The following is a 17,290-nucleotide window of genomic DNA, read 5'->3' as shown; positions in this document are numbered from 1 at the left end:
CATTCAGAACTCTGGCAGGCAGGCAGCAGCAGCAGCAGCGCACCCGTCACCTGGTCACCTGGTGGTTGCCAGAGAACGGCCGCTTCGTTCGTCCACCGCTCGAGACCAGGCAGCAGCACCTCGCGTCCCGTGACCTCGTTTTGTGAGACGCGCGAGATTACGTAACCTGTTGGGGAGGTCCTCACCTCGTTAAACTCGGGGTTGAGGCACTTCTTTTTCACCGCGGTCTTGAATCTGAACTTCTTCCCGGAGTCGGGGTTCAGCTGTCTGCTCGCGGAACAACACGCGGGGGGGGGGGGGGGGGGGGGGGGCGTCACACCGGGGTGTAAGCGGGCGGCTCGCGTGAGGAGCGGCGGGCACAACGTGTGCCGCACAGGGACAGCTGCCAATGGGAGTCCCCTCTTGACTAGACTGGCGTACGGTTGAGATGAGATGTAAGGCGCCTCAAGTTGCCGAGGCATTAAGGCAATGGCCCTGTTCATGCAAACCTTTCGCCTTAAATGACGACTGGTGAAGCGAGGTGACTGGGAGACGTTGCGAGTGTGGGAGACACGGGGATGAAAAGTCGGCGACAGGGTGAGAGCTCACATTAGGGGTAGGAGACACAGGGTGATGGGGTGGGTGTGGGAGACACATGGAGACACGGAGAGACACGGGGAGACGACACGGGGTGACGGGGAGGCGGGCGTGGGAGACACCGAGAGACACTGGGAGGCGGGCGTGGGAGACACGTGGAGACACGGAGAGACACTGGTAGGCGGGCGTGGGAGACACAGACACGGGGAGGCGGGCGTGGGAGACACGCGGAGACACGGAGAGACACGGGGAGGCGGGCGTGGGAGACACGCGGAGACACGGAGAGACACGGGGAGGCGGGCGTGGGAGACACGGGGAGACACGGAGAGACACGGGGAGACACGGAGAGACACGGGGAGGTGGGCGTGGGAGACACGTGGAGACACGGAGAGACACTGGGAGGCGGGCGTGGGAGACACGTGGAGACACGGAGAGACATGGGGAGGCGGGCGTGGGAGACACGCGGAGACACGGAGAGACATGGGGAGGCGGGCGTAGGAGACACGGAGAGACACGGGGAGGCAGGCGTGGGAGACACGCGGAGACACGGAGAGACACGGGGAGGCGGGCGTGGGAGACACGGAGAGACACTGGGAGGCGGGCGTGGGAGACACGCGGAGACACGGAGAGACACGGGGAGGCGGGCGTGGGAGACACGGAGAGACGACACGGGGAGACGACACGGGGTGACGGGGCGGGTTGCTCACATCTTGACGAAGGGGTCCGAGTAGCCGTTGGAGTCCATGGAGGCGAGGTGAGCGCAGCGCATCACGGACACGACGAGGCCGCCGCGCTGGCTGCTGTAGAGCAGCGCGAGCAGCACGCGGCCGCGCTCCCGCTGCGCTCCCCGCTCCCCCGCCTCCCGCTCCGTCTGCGGGGAAACGAGGAAGGGAAATGAGCGCGCAAGGATTCTGCGACGGCTTTCCAACACGCGTCAGATTCTCAGTCATACAACGGAGATGATATCACCATTATTATGCATTATGGACGTACGTATCTTGAAATTCATTAGCGCCGTACGTAGCCAACCGTGCGAATCGAATTAAGGCCAATGTCTTAAACAGAGGGTCCTTGCCTATAACATCTGGCAATTTCACCAGCATCGATTCAAACGGAGACGGGGACAAAACCGGTCCAGAGTTTTGCTTGATCCGAGTCAATACTATTGAAATGATGCACTTTCAGAGGTCTGGGTAGGTACCGATTCTAAAGGTTTTCAGCGACGTAAATTGGGCCAGATTACTTTACGTGGCCACCCCTCCCCCCACCACCAGCCTCCCCTCCCCTCCAACAAAATCAATTACGAATCGTAACGCTAGCCGCAAAGAGCCCGACGCGTTGAAAACGAAACGCGTCTAAAGTGACGGCTCGCCGGCGAATGTGAAGGAAGAACGAGGAGAGCGGCGATCGAACTCCGGAGGCGTCAGGCAGCGGCGAGGGGCGTCACTCACAGGCAGCCGCTTCTCCAGGCACACGTTGTAGCTCTTGGCCTGCTGGGGGCTGAGCCGGCGAAGGGCGACGCGCGTCTCGCCAATGAACTCGTTGTGACCGATCCGATCCTGGTCGAACACCGAGACCCTGGCCACAGGAAGGTCGCAGAGAATCGGGAAGACAAAAGAAAAACGAACCGCGATGGTGAATAACCGCCTCTTGTCGGCGGTTGTGTCGAGGGAGGGGTGGGGGGGGGGGAGTGACCACGAACTACGATTGGAAGAAAAGAGGTTATCAACATTTGTGTCGAAATTATTGGAATTATATTACAGCCCCCCCTTGGTCTATCCACTGCTAGATGAAGTGTTTCTGAGTGTCACAATACAATTATAATGTGCTGCCCCTTTGTAGTTCCACTGCTCAACAGCACTTGACCCCCAAACAGTCTGCCAGAGGCTACACGGGGGGGGGGGGGATCTTCAGTCATTTGTGAGTGACGATGCGCGCTGGTGCGTGCGTGCGTACTGTAAGGTTTTTTTCAAGATGTCCTCGTCCGTGATGCCGTGGTACGTGAGGCGCTCGTTCCACTCGGGGTTCAGCGTGTGCTTCACCGTCTTGGAGCGAAGCTTATTCGCCTGAGAGGGGAGCACACACCGCACACATCCACTATGCGGACAGGCAGGAAGGACCACCCTCTTTGGATTTTCCCTCCACGTTCAGAATCAACGTGCGATAAGCCACTTGGTTGAGCTATCATTTGTGGCCAGGCTGCTCCGTGGAAAAAAGAGCTATATCTCTCAGTTGGCGGCTTTACCTGGCAAAAAAAAATAGTTTAGTTTTAGAGAGCCAGGGAGGGAGAGAGAGAGGAGTGAGGGAGAGAAAGGCAGGGAGAGAGAGTGAGGGAGAGAGAGAGAAAGAGAGTGAGGGAGAGAGAGCGAAAGAGAGTGAGGGAGAGACCACCAGCCAGGCATCTGTCTTCACGGCCACAGCGGCGCACCAGCAAGCCGCGACCCCGTCGGGTAAGGACGGCGGTGATGGCACGCGACGCTTAACGTTGCATTCCTACAAATGTCAGTGTCGTTCATTCCTGCGGCGTCTCGCAACGCTGCTGTAGCAGACTTTGTAATGCGGAGGTTCAGTGAGGTGGGGGGGGACATCGCAGACGAGCCGGACGGCGACCAGAGCCGGCGCTTTCCAGTCCCAACAATTTCCCCAAGCTCTGTGATCCTATATTAAGAAGTTTGGCCAACTCGATGAAACAACAATTTATAACAAGTGAAAAAAACATCACCTTTTTTGTATAAAATAAAAAACTATGAATGGTCACAAATACTTAGAAGCGGAGAGAATATTACCGAATGTTAGGGACTAGGTGGAACAAATACTGCACGAGTGTTTCGGTCTTGAATACTCAAATACAGGCTAAAGACAGAAACAGGAAGCCTTCTTCACAATTCTGGCGAATACGCCCGATGAAGCGGGTCGTTGTCATCACCAGCGAAATGCCGCACTCGGACTGTGAATGTTGTGGGTTTACTCTCCAACGCACCGGGTGCGCGCCGGAATAGTAACCAATCGGCACGTTTTGTTCACGCGATATAAACCCTTTACCAATTGGGTGGTGGCGGGTTCAACGACACATTTATATTGACGCGATCTAACCCAAAACAAACAAAAAAACCTTTGTTACGGATAATATTGGTCGCGAAAGTCTACTACGTGCTAATCAGTATTAGGAGCAGCAGCGCCGTGGTGGTGGTGGTGGGGGGGGGGTGGGGGAACTGGTGGGGGGGTGGGGGCTCCGGCGGGGGGGGGCTCCGGCGGGGGGGGGCTCCGGCGGGGGGGGCTCCGGCGGGGGGGGCTCCGGCTCACCTTGCTGGCTCCGGGCATGAGGTGCAGCTTGACGTAGGGGTCCGCGTGCCCCCCTGAGTGGCTCCTCTTTAGACCCTGCGGTGGGAGGGGGGGGGGCAACTTTGTTGTTGAGAGCCGAGGGTCATGCAGCAAAATCCATTGTTGTACTGCCCTTCTATGCTCCCCGCGCCTTTTGCCACCCGCGCTGATCGTCACCCCGTGACGAACGAAGGACGGGCAAATTGACCCCTCACGACCCACCGCGGCATGGGGAGGGCCCTCATCCAGCAGTGGGATTGACAAAAGCTCGGTGAACGTTCAAAACGTTGGGCCGACGTTGGCGTGTGGTTACAACGGTTGGAGCAACGTTGCGTGTGCACGAGCAGGGCTGTGCAGGGACAAGCTCTTGGACGTATCGTAGGAATGAAAACGCGGCAATTTTGTACTCAAATGCTTCCGAGTCATTTAGCCCGTTTCTAAACGGCGGTCGCCCAGTGTGTAGAGGCAGAGCCAGTGGCGCAGTGCGGGTGTCATGGGCCCTGTAAACTAAACTATTTTTTCTTAGTAAAGTCACGTAGGTAAAAAATTAAATAGAAATAAATTAAATCACGACGTTTCGGAGGCGACACAAGCTTCCGTCTTCAGGTGGCACCGTCACAGCAAAATTACTGGATCAAGTGGCGAGAACTCTAAGAGACACGAGACTATATACAGGTTAAGGGGGGGGGGGGAGGAGTCAGGATGGGCCGTGGGGGAGGGTTAAGTTAAGCTCTTTTTCAGAAGCAACCGGGCCACAAATGATAGCTCAACGAAGTGGCTTATCGTCACGTGGACATTTATAGTGGCTAAATACTCTAAACGGGTGGTGATGCTGATTCTAAATGTGGAGGAAAAAACCCGGAGGAACTGGAGAAAAATCCACACGACCCCAGGGAGAAAGAGCATGTAAACTCAAAATATACAGCAGGCGTCGGGGTCAAACCCACAACCTCCTGTATACCGGGCAAAGTAGTTAACATCTCGTCACTGTGGCGCCCCTGTAAGTCTATAGGCCGAATTTGGTACCAACTTGTGTAGCGCAACTTACGCAGTACGTACCTGGTTTATTGATATGACTCGTACGAGTTAACGATTCAATTACCCCAACTGAAATGGTTAACGCACGATTTGCTGTTGCTGGCCGCACAGAGAATTTGGAACCATCCACGCTATGCCACCCCAAGTGGTGCTGATAAGTTAAATATCTGATTTAGGACTCATGGACTACTGGTTCAAGGAATTAATTGCCCCCTCGCTCCCCACCCCCGTCAATGTAGCCCAGAGGCTGCGGTGCAGTTGCACCGCCTTCACCACTCACTCGATAGCCACGTGCACCGCGAGCAGACAAGGAACGCCGATGGAGGGGGGTGGGGGCCGCGGAGGTGCACCTACCCTGGCACGGAGCAGCGTGCAGTGCAGCATGTTGCCGGTCTGGTCGTAGAGGAGACTGAACTCGAGGCAGCCGAGCGTCGCTGCGGAGAGAGCGGAGCGGAACGTTCAGCGGCGGAACCGCGACGCGCCGCCAGCGTCACAAAACCTCCCGACTTCCCGCAGGCCCCCCCCCCCCCCCCCCACGGCCACAGTTCCCTCGCTCACCAAACCCCTCCGCTCACACGGAGACGACGGATCGGTAGACCGGGCAGCGGGGGCGGTGGTGCTGCGGGGGTCGGGGGAACGGCGGCGAGAGGGGGGAACGGGGAGGGGGCGGGGGGGAATAGAGAGATGAGAACAGGAGAGAACAGAGGCAGAAACACAGAGGGCGGAGAGGAGAGACAGGGGGACACAGGGAGGGAGACGGAGGGAGATTTGAACACAGATCGGGGACACTGAGATGAGAGAAGGAAGAGGGGGGGAAGAGCGGGAAGCAGACAGATGTAAGGACAGCGGGAGAGGAGTACTGGGAGGGGAACACAGATTGTAACAGAGAGGAAAACCGAGAGAGAGAGAGAGAGGAACGGAAAGGAGGGAGGCCGGACGATCGGGAAGGCCTGAGACTCACTGGCATCGTCCGAGTCGTTTGGGTCGGCCTGCTGCTGCTGCTGCGACGGTGTCGCGGCGGTGGTGGCGGCGAAGGCGGAGAAGGCGCGGTCGACGTCGTCGTCGGCGTGCGACGAGGTGGCCAGTGACGACGAGGTGTCAGAGGGGGCGAGGGAGAGACGCGAGCGCAGCGACCCCTCTGCAAACCACCGCCCCCCCCGCACCCCACAGCGCGAGCCACGTCATGTCGGCTGTCGCCACCACACCGTCGCGCAAACGCCGAAGCACCGGGATGCCCTGGTTTGAACTAACGAGACTTCGTCCGCTTCGGTACGGGGACCGTAAGTCTCCATCGTAGTCTCGTGAGACCATCTCTGCATCCATATCAGCGCGCAAGCCTCCCCTAAACCACATGACCTGTGTGTGTGGGCTACCCCCACCCCGAATCACTCCCCTCTCACGGCCGCCCGCTGTGAAAACAGACGCCGCTCCTCCGTGCAGCAGCAGCAGGGTCCTGATGTAGCCACCTCTTCCGCTCCATCCTCACCTCTCCTGAACCCCTTTGCTCCCGTTTCTCAGTTTATTTTCTTGGCATCGCTTCCGTCCTTCTGCCAGAATCTAAGGGGAGTTGTGCAGTCCGCACCTGACCGCTCTCACGGTGAGTATGTAGTGCGGCTGTTAGCGCTACGCTGCGCTACGAACCCGCTCACGGCCAACGCCAGTGACGATTGTTTGAAACGGTCCTGAGCCTCTCCTAGGTCAACTCGGCCTCAAATGAGTACCTGGTGCGGTGTGTAAACATCGCCACTGCGGAGACGAAGGCCACCCACCCCCTCGTGTGCCGTGTGGGCCTTCACAGGTACTAATCGTGAACAGCACCCACCCCAACAGTCTGTTGAGACTACACGGGGAACTTTGATGCTTTATAACAAGGCCATAATTATAATATATATTGGGGGGGGGGGGGCACATTCCCCCCGCCCCCAATATTCAAATATGCTCAAAATGTCCCCCCCAATATAATGCTATAAAAATATAAAAAAGTAATAATAATTGCTATGCTATGTAAATAAAAACAACAATTTGCTAAATCTTGGCCACAATATCTGGACTTGTCTTCATATAAATCAATGCATCAATTTCTGTTTATATGATTATGGTTGGACTTTATTAATCCCTAATATCTGCCATGAACATACAATGAAACAAGAAATGGTAAAAAAGTTAAAACAGAGCAATGTAATAGAATACACTATTAGACATTATTGTCAAAAATTAAATAAAAAGTACATCCCATGTGTTAGTGATTTTTTTTTTTTTTTTAGGCAGGAAATGGCAGGAAATTAGTTTTCAAATTTAGATATTTTTCTGGGTTGGGACCCCCTGGAAGATTTTTGGTTCCCCCCAATGTTTACTCCATGGCTACGGCCTTGCTTTATAATTATAACTGGAGTGAAGTCTTAAACCTGCTGCCGAGGGAATCCGATGAGCTATAAAGCTCGTTTGCACGTACGCGTGCGTGTGTGTTGGACTTCTTTCGCGCCGTACGCAACCAATCTTGCCAATCGGAGATGTCCAGTAGGGGCACGGGGTCAGGACGTTACAACAACAAACAGTACAAAAACACGATAGGAGTGCAAAGTATAGCAAAAGGTAAACAAATGACTTTGAACAAACGATACGAATAAAACGAAATTTTTTTTATGTTTCCAGGTAAAGCGCACAGAGCTATTAGCTTCACTTTCAGAAGCGATCTGGCCACAAATGATAGCTCAACGAAGTTGGCTCATCATCGTGTGGAACTTTATAGCAATGTGGAGAGAAAAACTGGAGGAGCCCAGAGAAAAAATCCACACGACCCCGGGGAGAACATCCAAACTCCAAATATACAGCAGGCGTCGGGGGTCGGGATCGACACCGAACGATCCTCCTGTATACCAGGCGAGGTAGTTAACATCTGTAGCCACCACGGCGCCCAATAAATCCCAGAGATTGCGCAGATTATCTGGAGCGCTGCTCACCGCCCGCCCGCCCGTCCCCTTCGCAACCCATGAAGGCAACCGCGTAGCGAGACACAAGCGAAAGTGAGGCGCGCACACAAATCCAGAAGACGCATGCGGGGATTACCGAGTGGGGGCAGAAGTTTTTATTGGAAAGGCATGAACCGAACACAAGCCACCAAAGAGAGGAGCCAGCCAGAGAGCAAACGCAAGGGCCGTTAGTGACACACAGAGAGAGAGAGAGAGAAAGCACAGAGACGCGGCGTTCATTCTTTCAATTTGAATCTTCAGGTCAAAATCTGAATATTTATTCTGGAGAAATCCGATGAGCCGTGAACCTCTTTATTTTTTATTTTTCTCACAGACGTTCAGCAGCGAGCGGCGGCTCAGACAGTTACCCGGCTGTTGTGTTTCTGTCGGTGGTATTTTTCGCGCGCGGTACTGCTGCTGTTGTCGTTCTCTATCGAGAGTGCGGTCGCGAACCGAGCACGTTTTCTTCACTAATAATTATCTTAGGTGGTGGTGGTGGTGGTGGGGGGCACTTTCGCCTATAAGACATCATCAGTTTGAGGACCGCCACAAGATTTGGAACCATTTGGGGGTTTAATAAAAGGCCACCAGAGGCCGACTGTGGCCTGGGGGGCCTTTAAAACGAAGAACGCCTGAGGCAGCAATTCCTACACCCATCCAATATTATCAGCTCGGACAAATCGGTGAAACTCGGTAAATGTTTATCTACAGGAATAGTCGATGGCTATTTTTGGTCTTCCTCGCCACAACGGAATCATCTCGATAATTAAATCATTTGGCGATGGCGATGACGATGCTGCGTGCTCTTTGCTGCGTTGGCAGTGGTGCACAAAGCACAGTTGATAATTATAATAAAAGCACGTCCGTCCATAACAACATTGTGGCCTTTAACGAAACAAATGATATATTTGTATAAAAATCGCCGTTTCGAAACATGCATTTAGATAACTTGGCTGCGACTATAAATGACCGACATTTGACGATATAATGCCACTTCGATGAGCCATCATCACGCGTTTGGCCAGCTCGCCTTTGAAAAATGGTTAATAATCTCAGTGGGCGCTACCTTTCGAATCAAATTGTGGTCGTGTACTTTCCTGGCAGCGCTTGGCCCTCAATGTTTTACGAAGACTTGTTACCCGAAACGTCGGCGATTTTCTTAGAAGGCCCCCCCCCACCACAAACACGCACGCACAGTGTTGTTTTTTTTTATTGGTTCTTTCGGTAAAGTCACGTAGAAGGGAAGTAATAAAATAATAAAAATAAAACATAATAAAATAATTCTCACGACGTTTCGGTCGGGGAGACAGCGTCTGTCTCCCCGACAGACCTAGTCTTCACCTGAGGACGGCTGCTTGCGTTGTGGCCGAAACGTCGTGAGAATTATTTTATTATGTTTTATTTTTATTATTTTATTACTTCCCTTCTACGTGACTTTACCGAAAGAACCAAGAAGATGAATCCCTGCAGTCACGAAAGCTTTAAATCGAAGTGTTGTTGTTGACGAGTGTCAAGTTGTCGTGTTATCGCGTGAAAAATTTTCTCGGCCTGCGTCTTCGGTCGCGACCCGTCTCGTCGTCGCGGTCAGTGGCGGCGGTCCGCTCGTGGCCATCGTTGAAGCGATTCTCGTCGCTACATTTAAAAAATAAATCTCTTCGTCGACACAAATCGACGGCGGGGCAAGCGGTTAGACTCGCAGGGTTTCTCAAACTCCAGTCCTCGCGGGCCCACAGCCGCCGCCGCGCTGCGTCTTTTCCGCGTTATCCCAATTACTCCTCGCACATTCAAATACTGCGCCGCTTAAACCCGTTCCACGCTGCCGCACGCGCCCGATCATTGTTAAGCTCGTCCCACGTGACACGGCGAGCAACTTAAACGCTCTCTCCGCGTCCACAGAGCCAATGCCAATTAAGATTTGAGATCTCCGCGTGCAGTCTGTCGCTTCTGCGGCAGTCTGGAACGCTCTTCCTTCCGATATCAGGAAGCCACGGGAGCTATATGCACTTTAAAAAAAATCCAGACTAAAAAACTAATTTGATTTAGAACAGCCTTTTGTGTTTAGCTTGTTGTCCTCCCCCCGCACCTCCGATTAGCACGGTTGGCTACGTAGAGTGCAAAACAAGCCCAACATGGATGCATAATCATCTAAACACGTGTCCATGTGTGTCTGCGTGCGCACCCAACGCAGCGTTAATTGGTTAGCGCGCACCACATTGGGACGCGTTTGAACAATCATCGGGCACCGTGGCAGCGTGAGACGAGTTCATTTGAGTGCGGGGGGGGGGGGGGGGAGCGTGCGGGGAGTAAGTTGGTAAATGCGGAAAGATGTAGCGTGGTGGCTGGGCCATGAGGACTCGAGTTTGTGAAGCCCTCACCGTGTTAGGAGCGTGGCGACGGCTCGCGATTCACATTGGCAGCGGCAGTGGCACACGGAGAGAGCGCGCTCGTGCGAAATCAACGCGATAGCAAACAAGGGCAGGCGAGAGACGGCAATTTTCCAACCAGTCTATCAATGGCATCATCAAGGATTAGGACTATTATTGTTGTTGGCGTTGTTATTAAGGCAGTGAGAATGAAGAAGGCAAGGCCGTGCAGCAGCCAGCGTTTGCGCGCGCAGAGAAGACGCGCCGGGGGTAGGGGTGGGAGGGGATGTCCTGGTAAAAAACAACAACTCCATAACCCCCCACGGAGAGCGCCAATCGGTCCTAGATACGTCGGGGTTTTTTGCTTGGAGCAGGGGGGCTGTGTGCACGTCGTGCACACAGCCCCCCTTGTAATTCAATCCGCTTCTGAACACGAAATCTTCCCACGCCTTGGCGGCTCGTGGGGGGAGGGGGTGGGTGGTTACTTAATCATACTTCACCGTGGCGGTTCGAGCTGGGTTGGTGAGGGCAAGGAGCACAGCAGCCTTTTGACGCATGCTTTTTTATGCATGGACTCGGCCCACCCATTGGAGCGCTAGATCGAGGCCTCAGCCCCGCTCAGCTTTCCAGCTTCTGATGAGATTGGTCACAGGCCGGGTGATTTGTCCGTAGGCCCCCGCGCCTCTGAGAGGTAAGGCAGGCGAAGCGGATGGCCAACGGGTGAATTATGAAGAATCACCGTGGAATCCAATGTGGCTGGGAGGAGCATGGCTTTACCGTGAGCTATCTCAAATTCAGAACGCACGAACAACCCTCTCCCGTTGTTATTTTTGGCCAAAGAAATCATTTCAGGAGCCAGGGTTCCCCCCCCCCCCCGCTCAGCAGCGCATTTGCGGCGCGCGCAAATTAAAACACACAACGACGAAATCATCAACGCGAGCAGAGAGAGAGAGACGTTGCGTGCAGGGCGGTGTTACGGTAGACGTCCCTGCGAGAAGAGGTGGATCGAGCCCGAGGAGGAGTGTTCTTTCTGTGCATAGACAGCTTTTGGAAACTCGAGCGAAAAAGAAAAAAGAAAAACCACCAAAGTACCAAACAAACACTTTGCTCAAACGAAAACAAAAACTAACTCGACGCGCCGTCACCAGACCCGCGCCGCCATCTTTGTTTACGGAGCTAGATGCATCGCGGGACTGTGATGGATGGCCACGACTTGGGGAAGGCCTTCATCCAGCAGTGGACAGAGCTAATGGCCGATCATGATGGACGATGAAACGCCACTCGGCTTCAAAACCTACGGGGCGGGCATTCTATTCTCTAGCTAGGCCCGTGCGTGCTGCTAAACCCGTGTGTGAGGTTCACGCGGTTGCGCTGCAGCGAGCCCCTCCGACGTGCATTGTGGGCCGGAGCGAAACGTCGGACGTCGCGCTGAACGACACGCGGCGATGGGCCCGACATAAAACGCACGTCGGAGGGCGAGCTACAGCGCGCGCGTTCCCTTTCTGTTCCATTTGTTTTTTTTTTTGGCTTTTGCGGCAAGTCTGGCCACTGAAATCCGCGTGGGTGAAAACACCACCGCTGTCGAAACGGCACATGAGGATCGCTATGGTTTAAAACTTTTTAAAACGAAACGACTGTAAAATAACGCAGCACCTGCCGCTGTAAACACACTGCGCGCTTTACTATTTCTACTACGAAGACCAAAGTCGGAACCGCTCGATTCGCACTTTGGCTGAGGCAGATGACGGAACAATTTATAAAGACACTCTTTGGCGCTTTACAGTGAAACGTTACTACACAGTTAAGAGCGTTCGTTAATTTTTTTTTTGCTTACGAAGCCACCGTTCCAAGAAACATTGACCTGCCTTGCCTCGGTTGGATTTGGCTAAAGTGATAAGGGGCCGTCCATAAATGACGTCACGCGAATTTGGACGATTTTTGACCTCCCCCCCCCCCCCCCCCACTTCGTCACACGGCGTCACAAAAAGTCAGACCCCCCCTCAAATATGACGTCACAAAGCTCTGCCCCCCCCCAAAAAAAAATAAAACATGCTTCAAATCGCGTTAAACTATTGTCATTGTAGTGTGTATTTAATGTGGCGCTGCACTCTGATGTTGTAGGAGAAAACATTAAAAGTCTATTTAATGAAGTAGAACGTGTTGTCTTTATTTATTTAAAGCTGCGCATTTTTACGTGACGTCACATTTCTAAAACCCCCCCCCTCGTCACACATCGTCACAAATGTCTGACAACCCCCCCCCCAGGTACGTGACGTAATTTATGGACGGCCACTACGGTGGCATGTGTGACAGTGTAACGACGCCCCGAGGGATCAAGTGATATCTAAATCTTAGCAGGTAAGGCCCAACCGAGCTACGTAGCTCTTTGTCAGAAGCGACCTGGCCGTCACAAATGACAGCTCAACGAAGTGGCTTATACCACGTGGATATTTGTCGCAAGCCAAATACTCTAAGCGCACGCCGATTCTAAATGTGGAAGGGAAAAGCATCGATTCTCGAGCATCTGATCGCATGCCCGTGTAACGCGAGAATCGACGAGTTTTGGATTTGGATTTCGTATCGATGTCAAACGCGACCCACGCAGCCTCTGCTGAGGCCGTGCTACATTCATGCACCCGCTATGTTACATGAATACCCAGTGAGCGTGGGGTTGCAACCGTTGGGGCTGTTGGGCCAAGATTGTTGAGGCAACGTTCCACGTTAATTTGGTGGCAACAGTTCGTACCGAATCACTGTGGAGGGTGGGGAGGGCAAGGTGGTGGGGGGGGGGGATTGTTACACCCCCCGGGAGGTAACGTTGCACGGACGGGCTCTGCAGCAGCAGCAGCACAAACGTTCCACGTAAACCCTGCGGTTGTCCTACAGCGACGTCATAACCCATTATCTGCAACGGTTACGATCGTACTTAGTGAGCGGCGACACAACGATATTCTACAAACCGGATTGTGCGAGTATCGTGGGCTTTGACATGTATATTTCATACGACATGTATGTACGCCGAACTTCTTTCGCACCGTACGTAGCCAGCCGATATGCCGTGGTATCGCCGTACCGCGGCAGCCATTCTCACGTCGTGCGTGGATGCGTGGGTGCGTGTGTGCGTGCGTGCGCGAGAGATGCGGGGCTGCCGCTGCCGCTGCCCGCACGCCCACTAACCCCGGCTCGCGTCGCTGTCGCCGTCGCCGGCAGCGTCGCCCTGGCAGCTCTCGGTGGCGCTCGTCGCTCCCCCAAACCCGCCGCCGGCACCTCCGCCCCCGCTGCCCACGCTGCCCCGGCTGCCCAGCGCGCCCTGCGCGCCCTTCAGCTTGCCGCCCGCCGACCCTGCCGGCCACGCGCCGGCTCCGTCGCTGCTCGCTGGGCACCAAAGGTCAAGAGTTTGGAGTCAAGGGTCACGGTTCAAGCGGTTAATGTACGTATGTATGCCGGACGTCTTTCGCAGCGTACGTATCCGACCGCGCTAAAATGGGAAGTGTTTTGGGTCGGGCGGAGGGGAGGTGCGGAGCCGGTAACCGCTGAGATCCCCGGGGTTCGTATGCGGGTTTCAGCAGCTGCTGCTGCGTGTGATTGAACCGGGTTCTCAAGCGGAGTGAGCCGATTCATCTCAGCGCGGGGTCACCAATGACTGCACAACAACAACAAAAATCATCGCAAACACTGCCGGCACTGGCTCTCCCTAGACCTCATTCGATCGACCCCGGTAGGGGTTAACTCCGTCGGTCACATTTTTGTGGGTAGATAGAATGCTTGGAGTTACCCGTCAACAGTTGTCATCTCTACCAACCACAGCAGGCCCCTGCCACAGAGCCATGGAATTTCCAACGATGGCTTGGGACCAACCGACAAAGATGTTGAACTTCTTTCGCACCAAACGTAGCCAACCGCGCTAATCGGAGGTGCGGGCGAAGGACAACAAGATGAACAATGCCCGACGTGAATCTCAAGACTCATTTGTTACAAGGAGGCTCTTGCGTTCGGAAGATTGGCCGTCGACTGTGATCCGATCGCGTCTGTCGCTGCGGCCCACGACGACGACGATGACGGTGACGATGTCGCCTTCGCAGCTGTTGCCGAAGACGGTGGCCGGTTTAACTTTGCCATCGTTACCGCTGCCGCTGGGGCGGCCGCTAGCGCCGCGCGGCGGAACCGCGGCCCTCACCGGAGTCGGCCCGCGCGACGCCCGCCGCGTGCCGCGCCCTCCGGGTCCCCGCGTCGTCTTCGTCCGAGCTGGAGTTGCGCTCCGAGTCGGAGTCGCTCTCGCCCATCCTCACTGCGGCGCGACGTCCAAAGGTGGACGGAGGGGGGAGGGGGGGGGAGGAGTGTCACTCGTTAGGCGACCCGACGGGACGGCGCGCAATACGTTCGCTCGCGCACTCACACGTTCGCTCACTCGCTAACCAACGAGCTACAGAGCTTGTTCACAGATGTCCAGTAAGGGGGCGGGTCAGAAAGTTAGAAAAACAACAAACAACAAACGACACCGATAGGAGGGCAAAGTATAGGAAAGGTGAGCAAGTCAATAATAAAAATAAATAAAGTATAAAAACGGTGGGTGCGGAATGACGTGTGCGGCAGCCACGCGCTCACGACGCGAAACTCTCCGCGGCCCCCTCCCGCCCCCCGCCCCCAAATCACTCACCGCGACCGCGCACCCAGGTGTAGGTGCACGTGTCGGGCGCGGAGGCCGCCTGGTCCCTCGCCGCCGCCGCCCCTTGCGGGTTCCTGCCGAGGACCGTGGCCGCGACGGGCCGCGAGTCGTGCCGGCCCCCCGCCCCGGACGTCTTGGGGGGCAGCACGTACTTGGGCAGCCCCTTGAAGAACCACGCTCCGGAGCGCTTCCACACCTAGCGGAGAGACGGGCGCGGGGCGAGAGGGGCAGGAGGAGGAGGCGGTGAACACCGGACGGAGCCGGCCATCGTGGTGGCGGACGCCGGGGGATGATGCGACGGTGAAATTTGGATTTCGTGGGATCTCCCTTGCCGGTATAAAAATATAAGAATTGGTTTTACAGTTGTGTCAAGATGTTAAAACGACAAACAGAAATCTCCTGCAAGAAATCACGTCCGCATTAACCACACGTACTTGCGGTGAACATGCAAACAAAAAAACGCGCTCTGGTAGTATATGATGCATTGTGTTTCAAACTGATTGGTCCACACCAGAGACAGCTTTCTCAAGAGCCTCGTCTCAAACAGTAGTAAGACCAGAGAATGCCAAAAGGTGAAACGACAATGCATAAACAACCAGAGCATGTTTTTTGTTTGCATGTTCAACACAAGCATGTGTGGTTAATGCAGACATAATTCCTTGCACGAGGTTTTTGTTTGTTGTTTTAACATCTTAACACCTGTTCTATTGCCAGAAAGGGTAAAAGCAATTGTTCTATACAATTTGGATTTATACAACGGCTCAGACGCGGACTTTATTATCTCAGCAGGTGAGGGCCCCCATAGAGCCGAAGCAGATCTTGTTACAGGGACCACCACAGCCCAATGGCGGCAGTTACAGAACACCACGCGTTACACAGAGTTACGTGGAGATCCACAGAGTTATGTACAGATCTATTGAGTTACATAGAGGTCCTTAGAGTTATGCAGAGGACATGTAGAGTTACGTGTAAATCCACAGAGTTCCGTAGAGATCCACACATTTATGTACAGATCTATTGAGTTACGTGGAGATCCACAGAGTTACGTAGAGATCCACACATTCATGTACAGATCTATTGAGTTACGTAGAGATTCACAGAGTTACGTAGAGATCCACACATTCATGTACAAATCTATTGAGTTACGTAGAGATCCACAGAGTTACGTAGAGATCCACACATTCATGTACAAATCTATTGAGTTATGTAGAGATCCACAGAGTTACATGGAGATCCACAGAGTTACGTACAGATCCACACATTCATGTACAGATCTATTGAGTTATGTGGAGATCCACACATTCATTTACAGATCTATTGAGTTATGTAGAGATCCACAGAGTTACGTAGAGATCCACACATTCATGTACAGATCTATTGAGTTATGTGGAGATCCACAGAGTTACGTAGAGATCCACACATTCATGTACAGATCTATTGAGTTACGTGGAGATCCACAGAGTTACGTAGAGATCCACACATTCATGTACAGATCTATTGAGTTACGTGGAGATCCACAGAGTTACGTAGAGATCCACACATTCATGTACAGATCTATTGAGTCACGTGGAGATCCACAGAGTTACGTAGAGATCCACACATTCATGTACAGATCTATTGAGTTACGTAGAGATCCACAGAGTTACATGGAGATCCACAGAGTTACGTAGAGATCCACACATTCATGTACAGATCTATTGAGTTACGTGGAGATCCACAGAGTTACGCAGAGATCCACAAATTCCTGTACAGATCTATTGAGTTACGCAGAGGACCTGTACAGTTACATGGAGATCCATAGAGTTACGTGGAGATCTACTGAGCTAGGTAGAGGACCCACGGCATCATGTGCATATCCAGAAAGATAAATAGAGCAACACAGAGACCTATCGAGCACCACAGAGATTCCGAGAGGGTGGGGCTTGCTAGAGAGGGTGGGGGGGGGCTGGCTGGAGGGGCACCGGCCAGGGGACGTCATTATCAGCGTCATCATCAATATTTGTGCCCCGTCCCGATCGAACACTTCACCTCTCGTTGCTCGCTGCAGATCTTGCACAGCCAGAGCGGACGCTGGCGGCTGCACACGGAGTCGACGCCACACTTGGTGCACACGTTCTGACGGGAGAGAGACGGGGGGGGGGGGGGGGGGGGGGCGGCACACACAGAGACAAACGTCCCCCGTATAGCCTTCGCGGACTGTCGGGGCAAGTGCTGTTTGGCGAGCAGCACGACCACCTATGAAGGTCGGCACTGAAACGCGACGGGAGTTGGTGGGCCGACACCACGCCCAGCCGCCTTTGTCACCCCGGTGCCGATGATCACAAACCGCGAGCAGGTACTCGTTTAAGGCCGAGACG

General features: G+C 54.1%; 1 protein-coding gene across 6 annotated transcripts in view; it reads right to left on the bottom strand.

Annotated features, from left to right (window-relative positions):
• The window catches only part of LOC133348898 (rabphilin-3A-like), a 50,979-nt gene that overhangs the window by 2,647 nt on the left and 31,042 nt on the right, over positions 1-17,290 (bottom strand). For all 6 annotated transcript variants that reach the window (XM_061561997.1, XM_061561996.1, XM_061562000.1 and 3 more), the window contains 11 exons: positions 16,962-17,048; positions 14,925-15,129; positions 14,445-14,555; positions 13,445-13,642; positions 5,897-6,073; positions 5,290-5,369; positions 3,880-3,954; positions 2,533-2,642; positions 2,028-2,154; positions 1,284-1,447; positions 186-267 (listed from right to left, as the gene is read on the bottom strand). In XM_061561997.1, coding sequence (XP_061417981.1) covers positions 186-267; positions 1,284-1,447; positions 2,028-2,154; positions 2,533-2,642; positions 3,880-3,954; positions 5,290-5,369; positions 5,897-6,073; positions 13,445-13,642; positions 14,445-14,555; positions 14,925-15,129; positions 16,962-17,048 — 1,416 coding nt within the window. The remainder of the gene's footprint in view (positions 1-185; positions 268-1,283; positions 1,448-2,027; positions 2,155-2,532; positions 2,643-3,879; positions 3,955-5,289; positions 5,370-5,896; positions 6,074-13,444; positions 13,643-14,444; positions 14,556-14,924; positions 15,130-16,961; positions 17,049-17,290) is intronic.

Source organism: Lethenteron reissneri, chromosome 28 (assembly GCF_015708825.2).
Source record: "Lethenteron reissneri isolate LAM-NWPU_2019-01 chromosome 28, ASM1570882v1, whole genome shotgun sequence".
Taxonomy (NCBI): Eukaryota; Metazoa; Chordata; class Hyperoartia; order Petromyzontiformes; family Petromyzontidae; genus Lethenteron; species Lethenteron reissneri.
The sequence above is the reverse complement of the archived record's forward strand: the minus strand, read 5'-3'. Positions and strand labels throughout refer to the sequence as shown.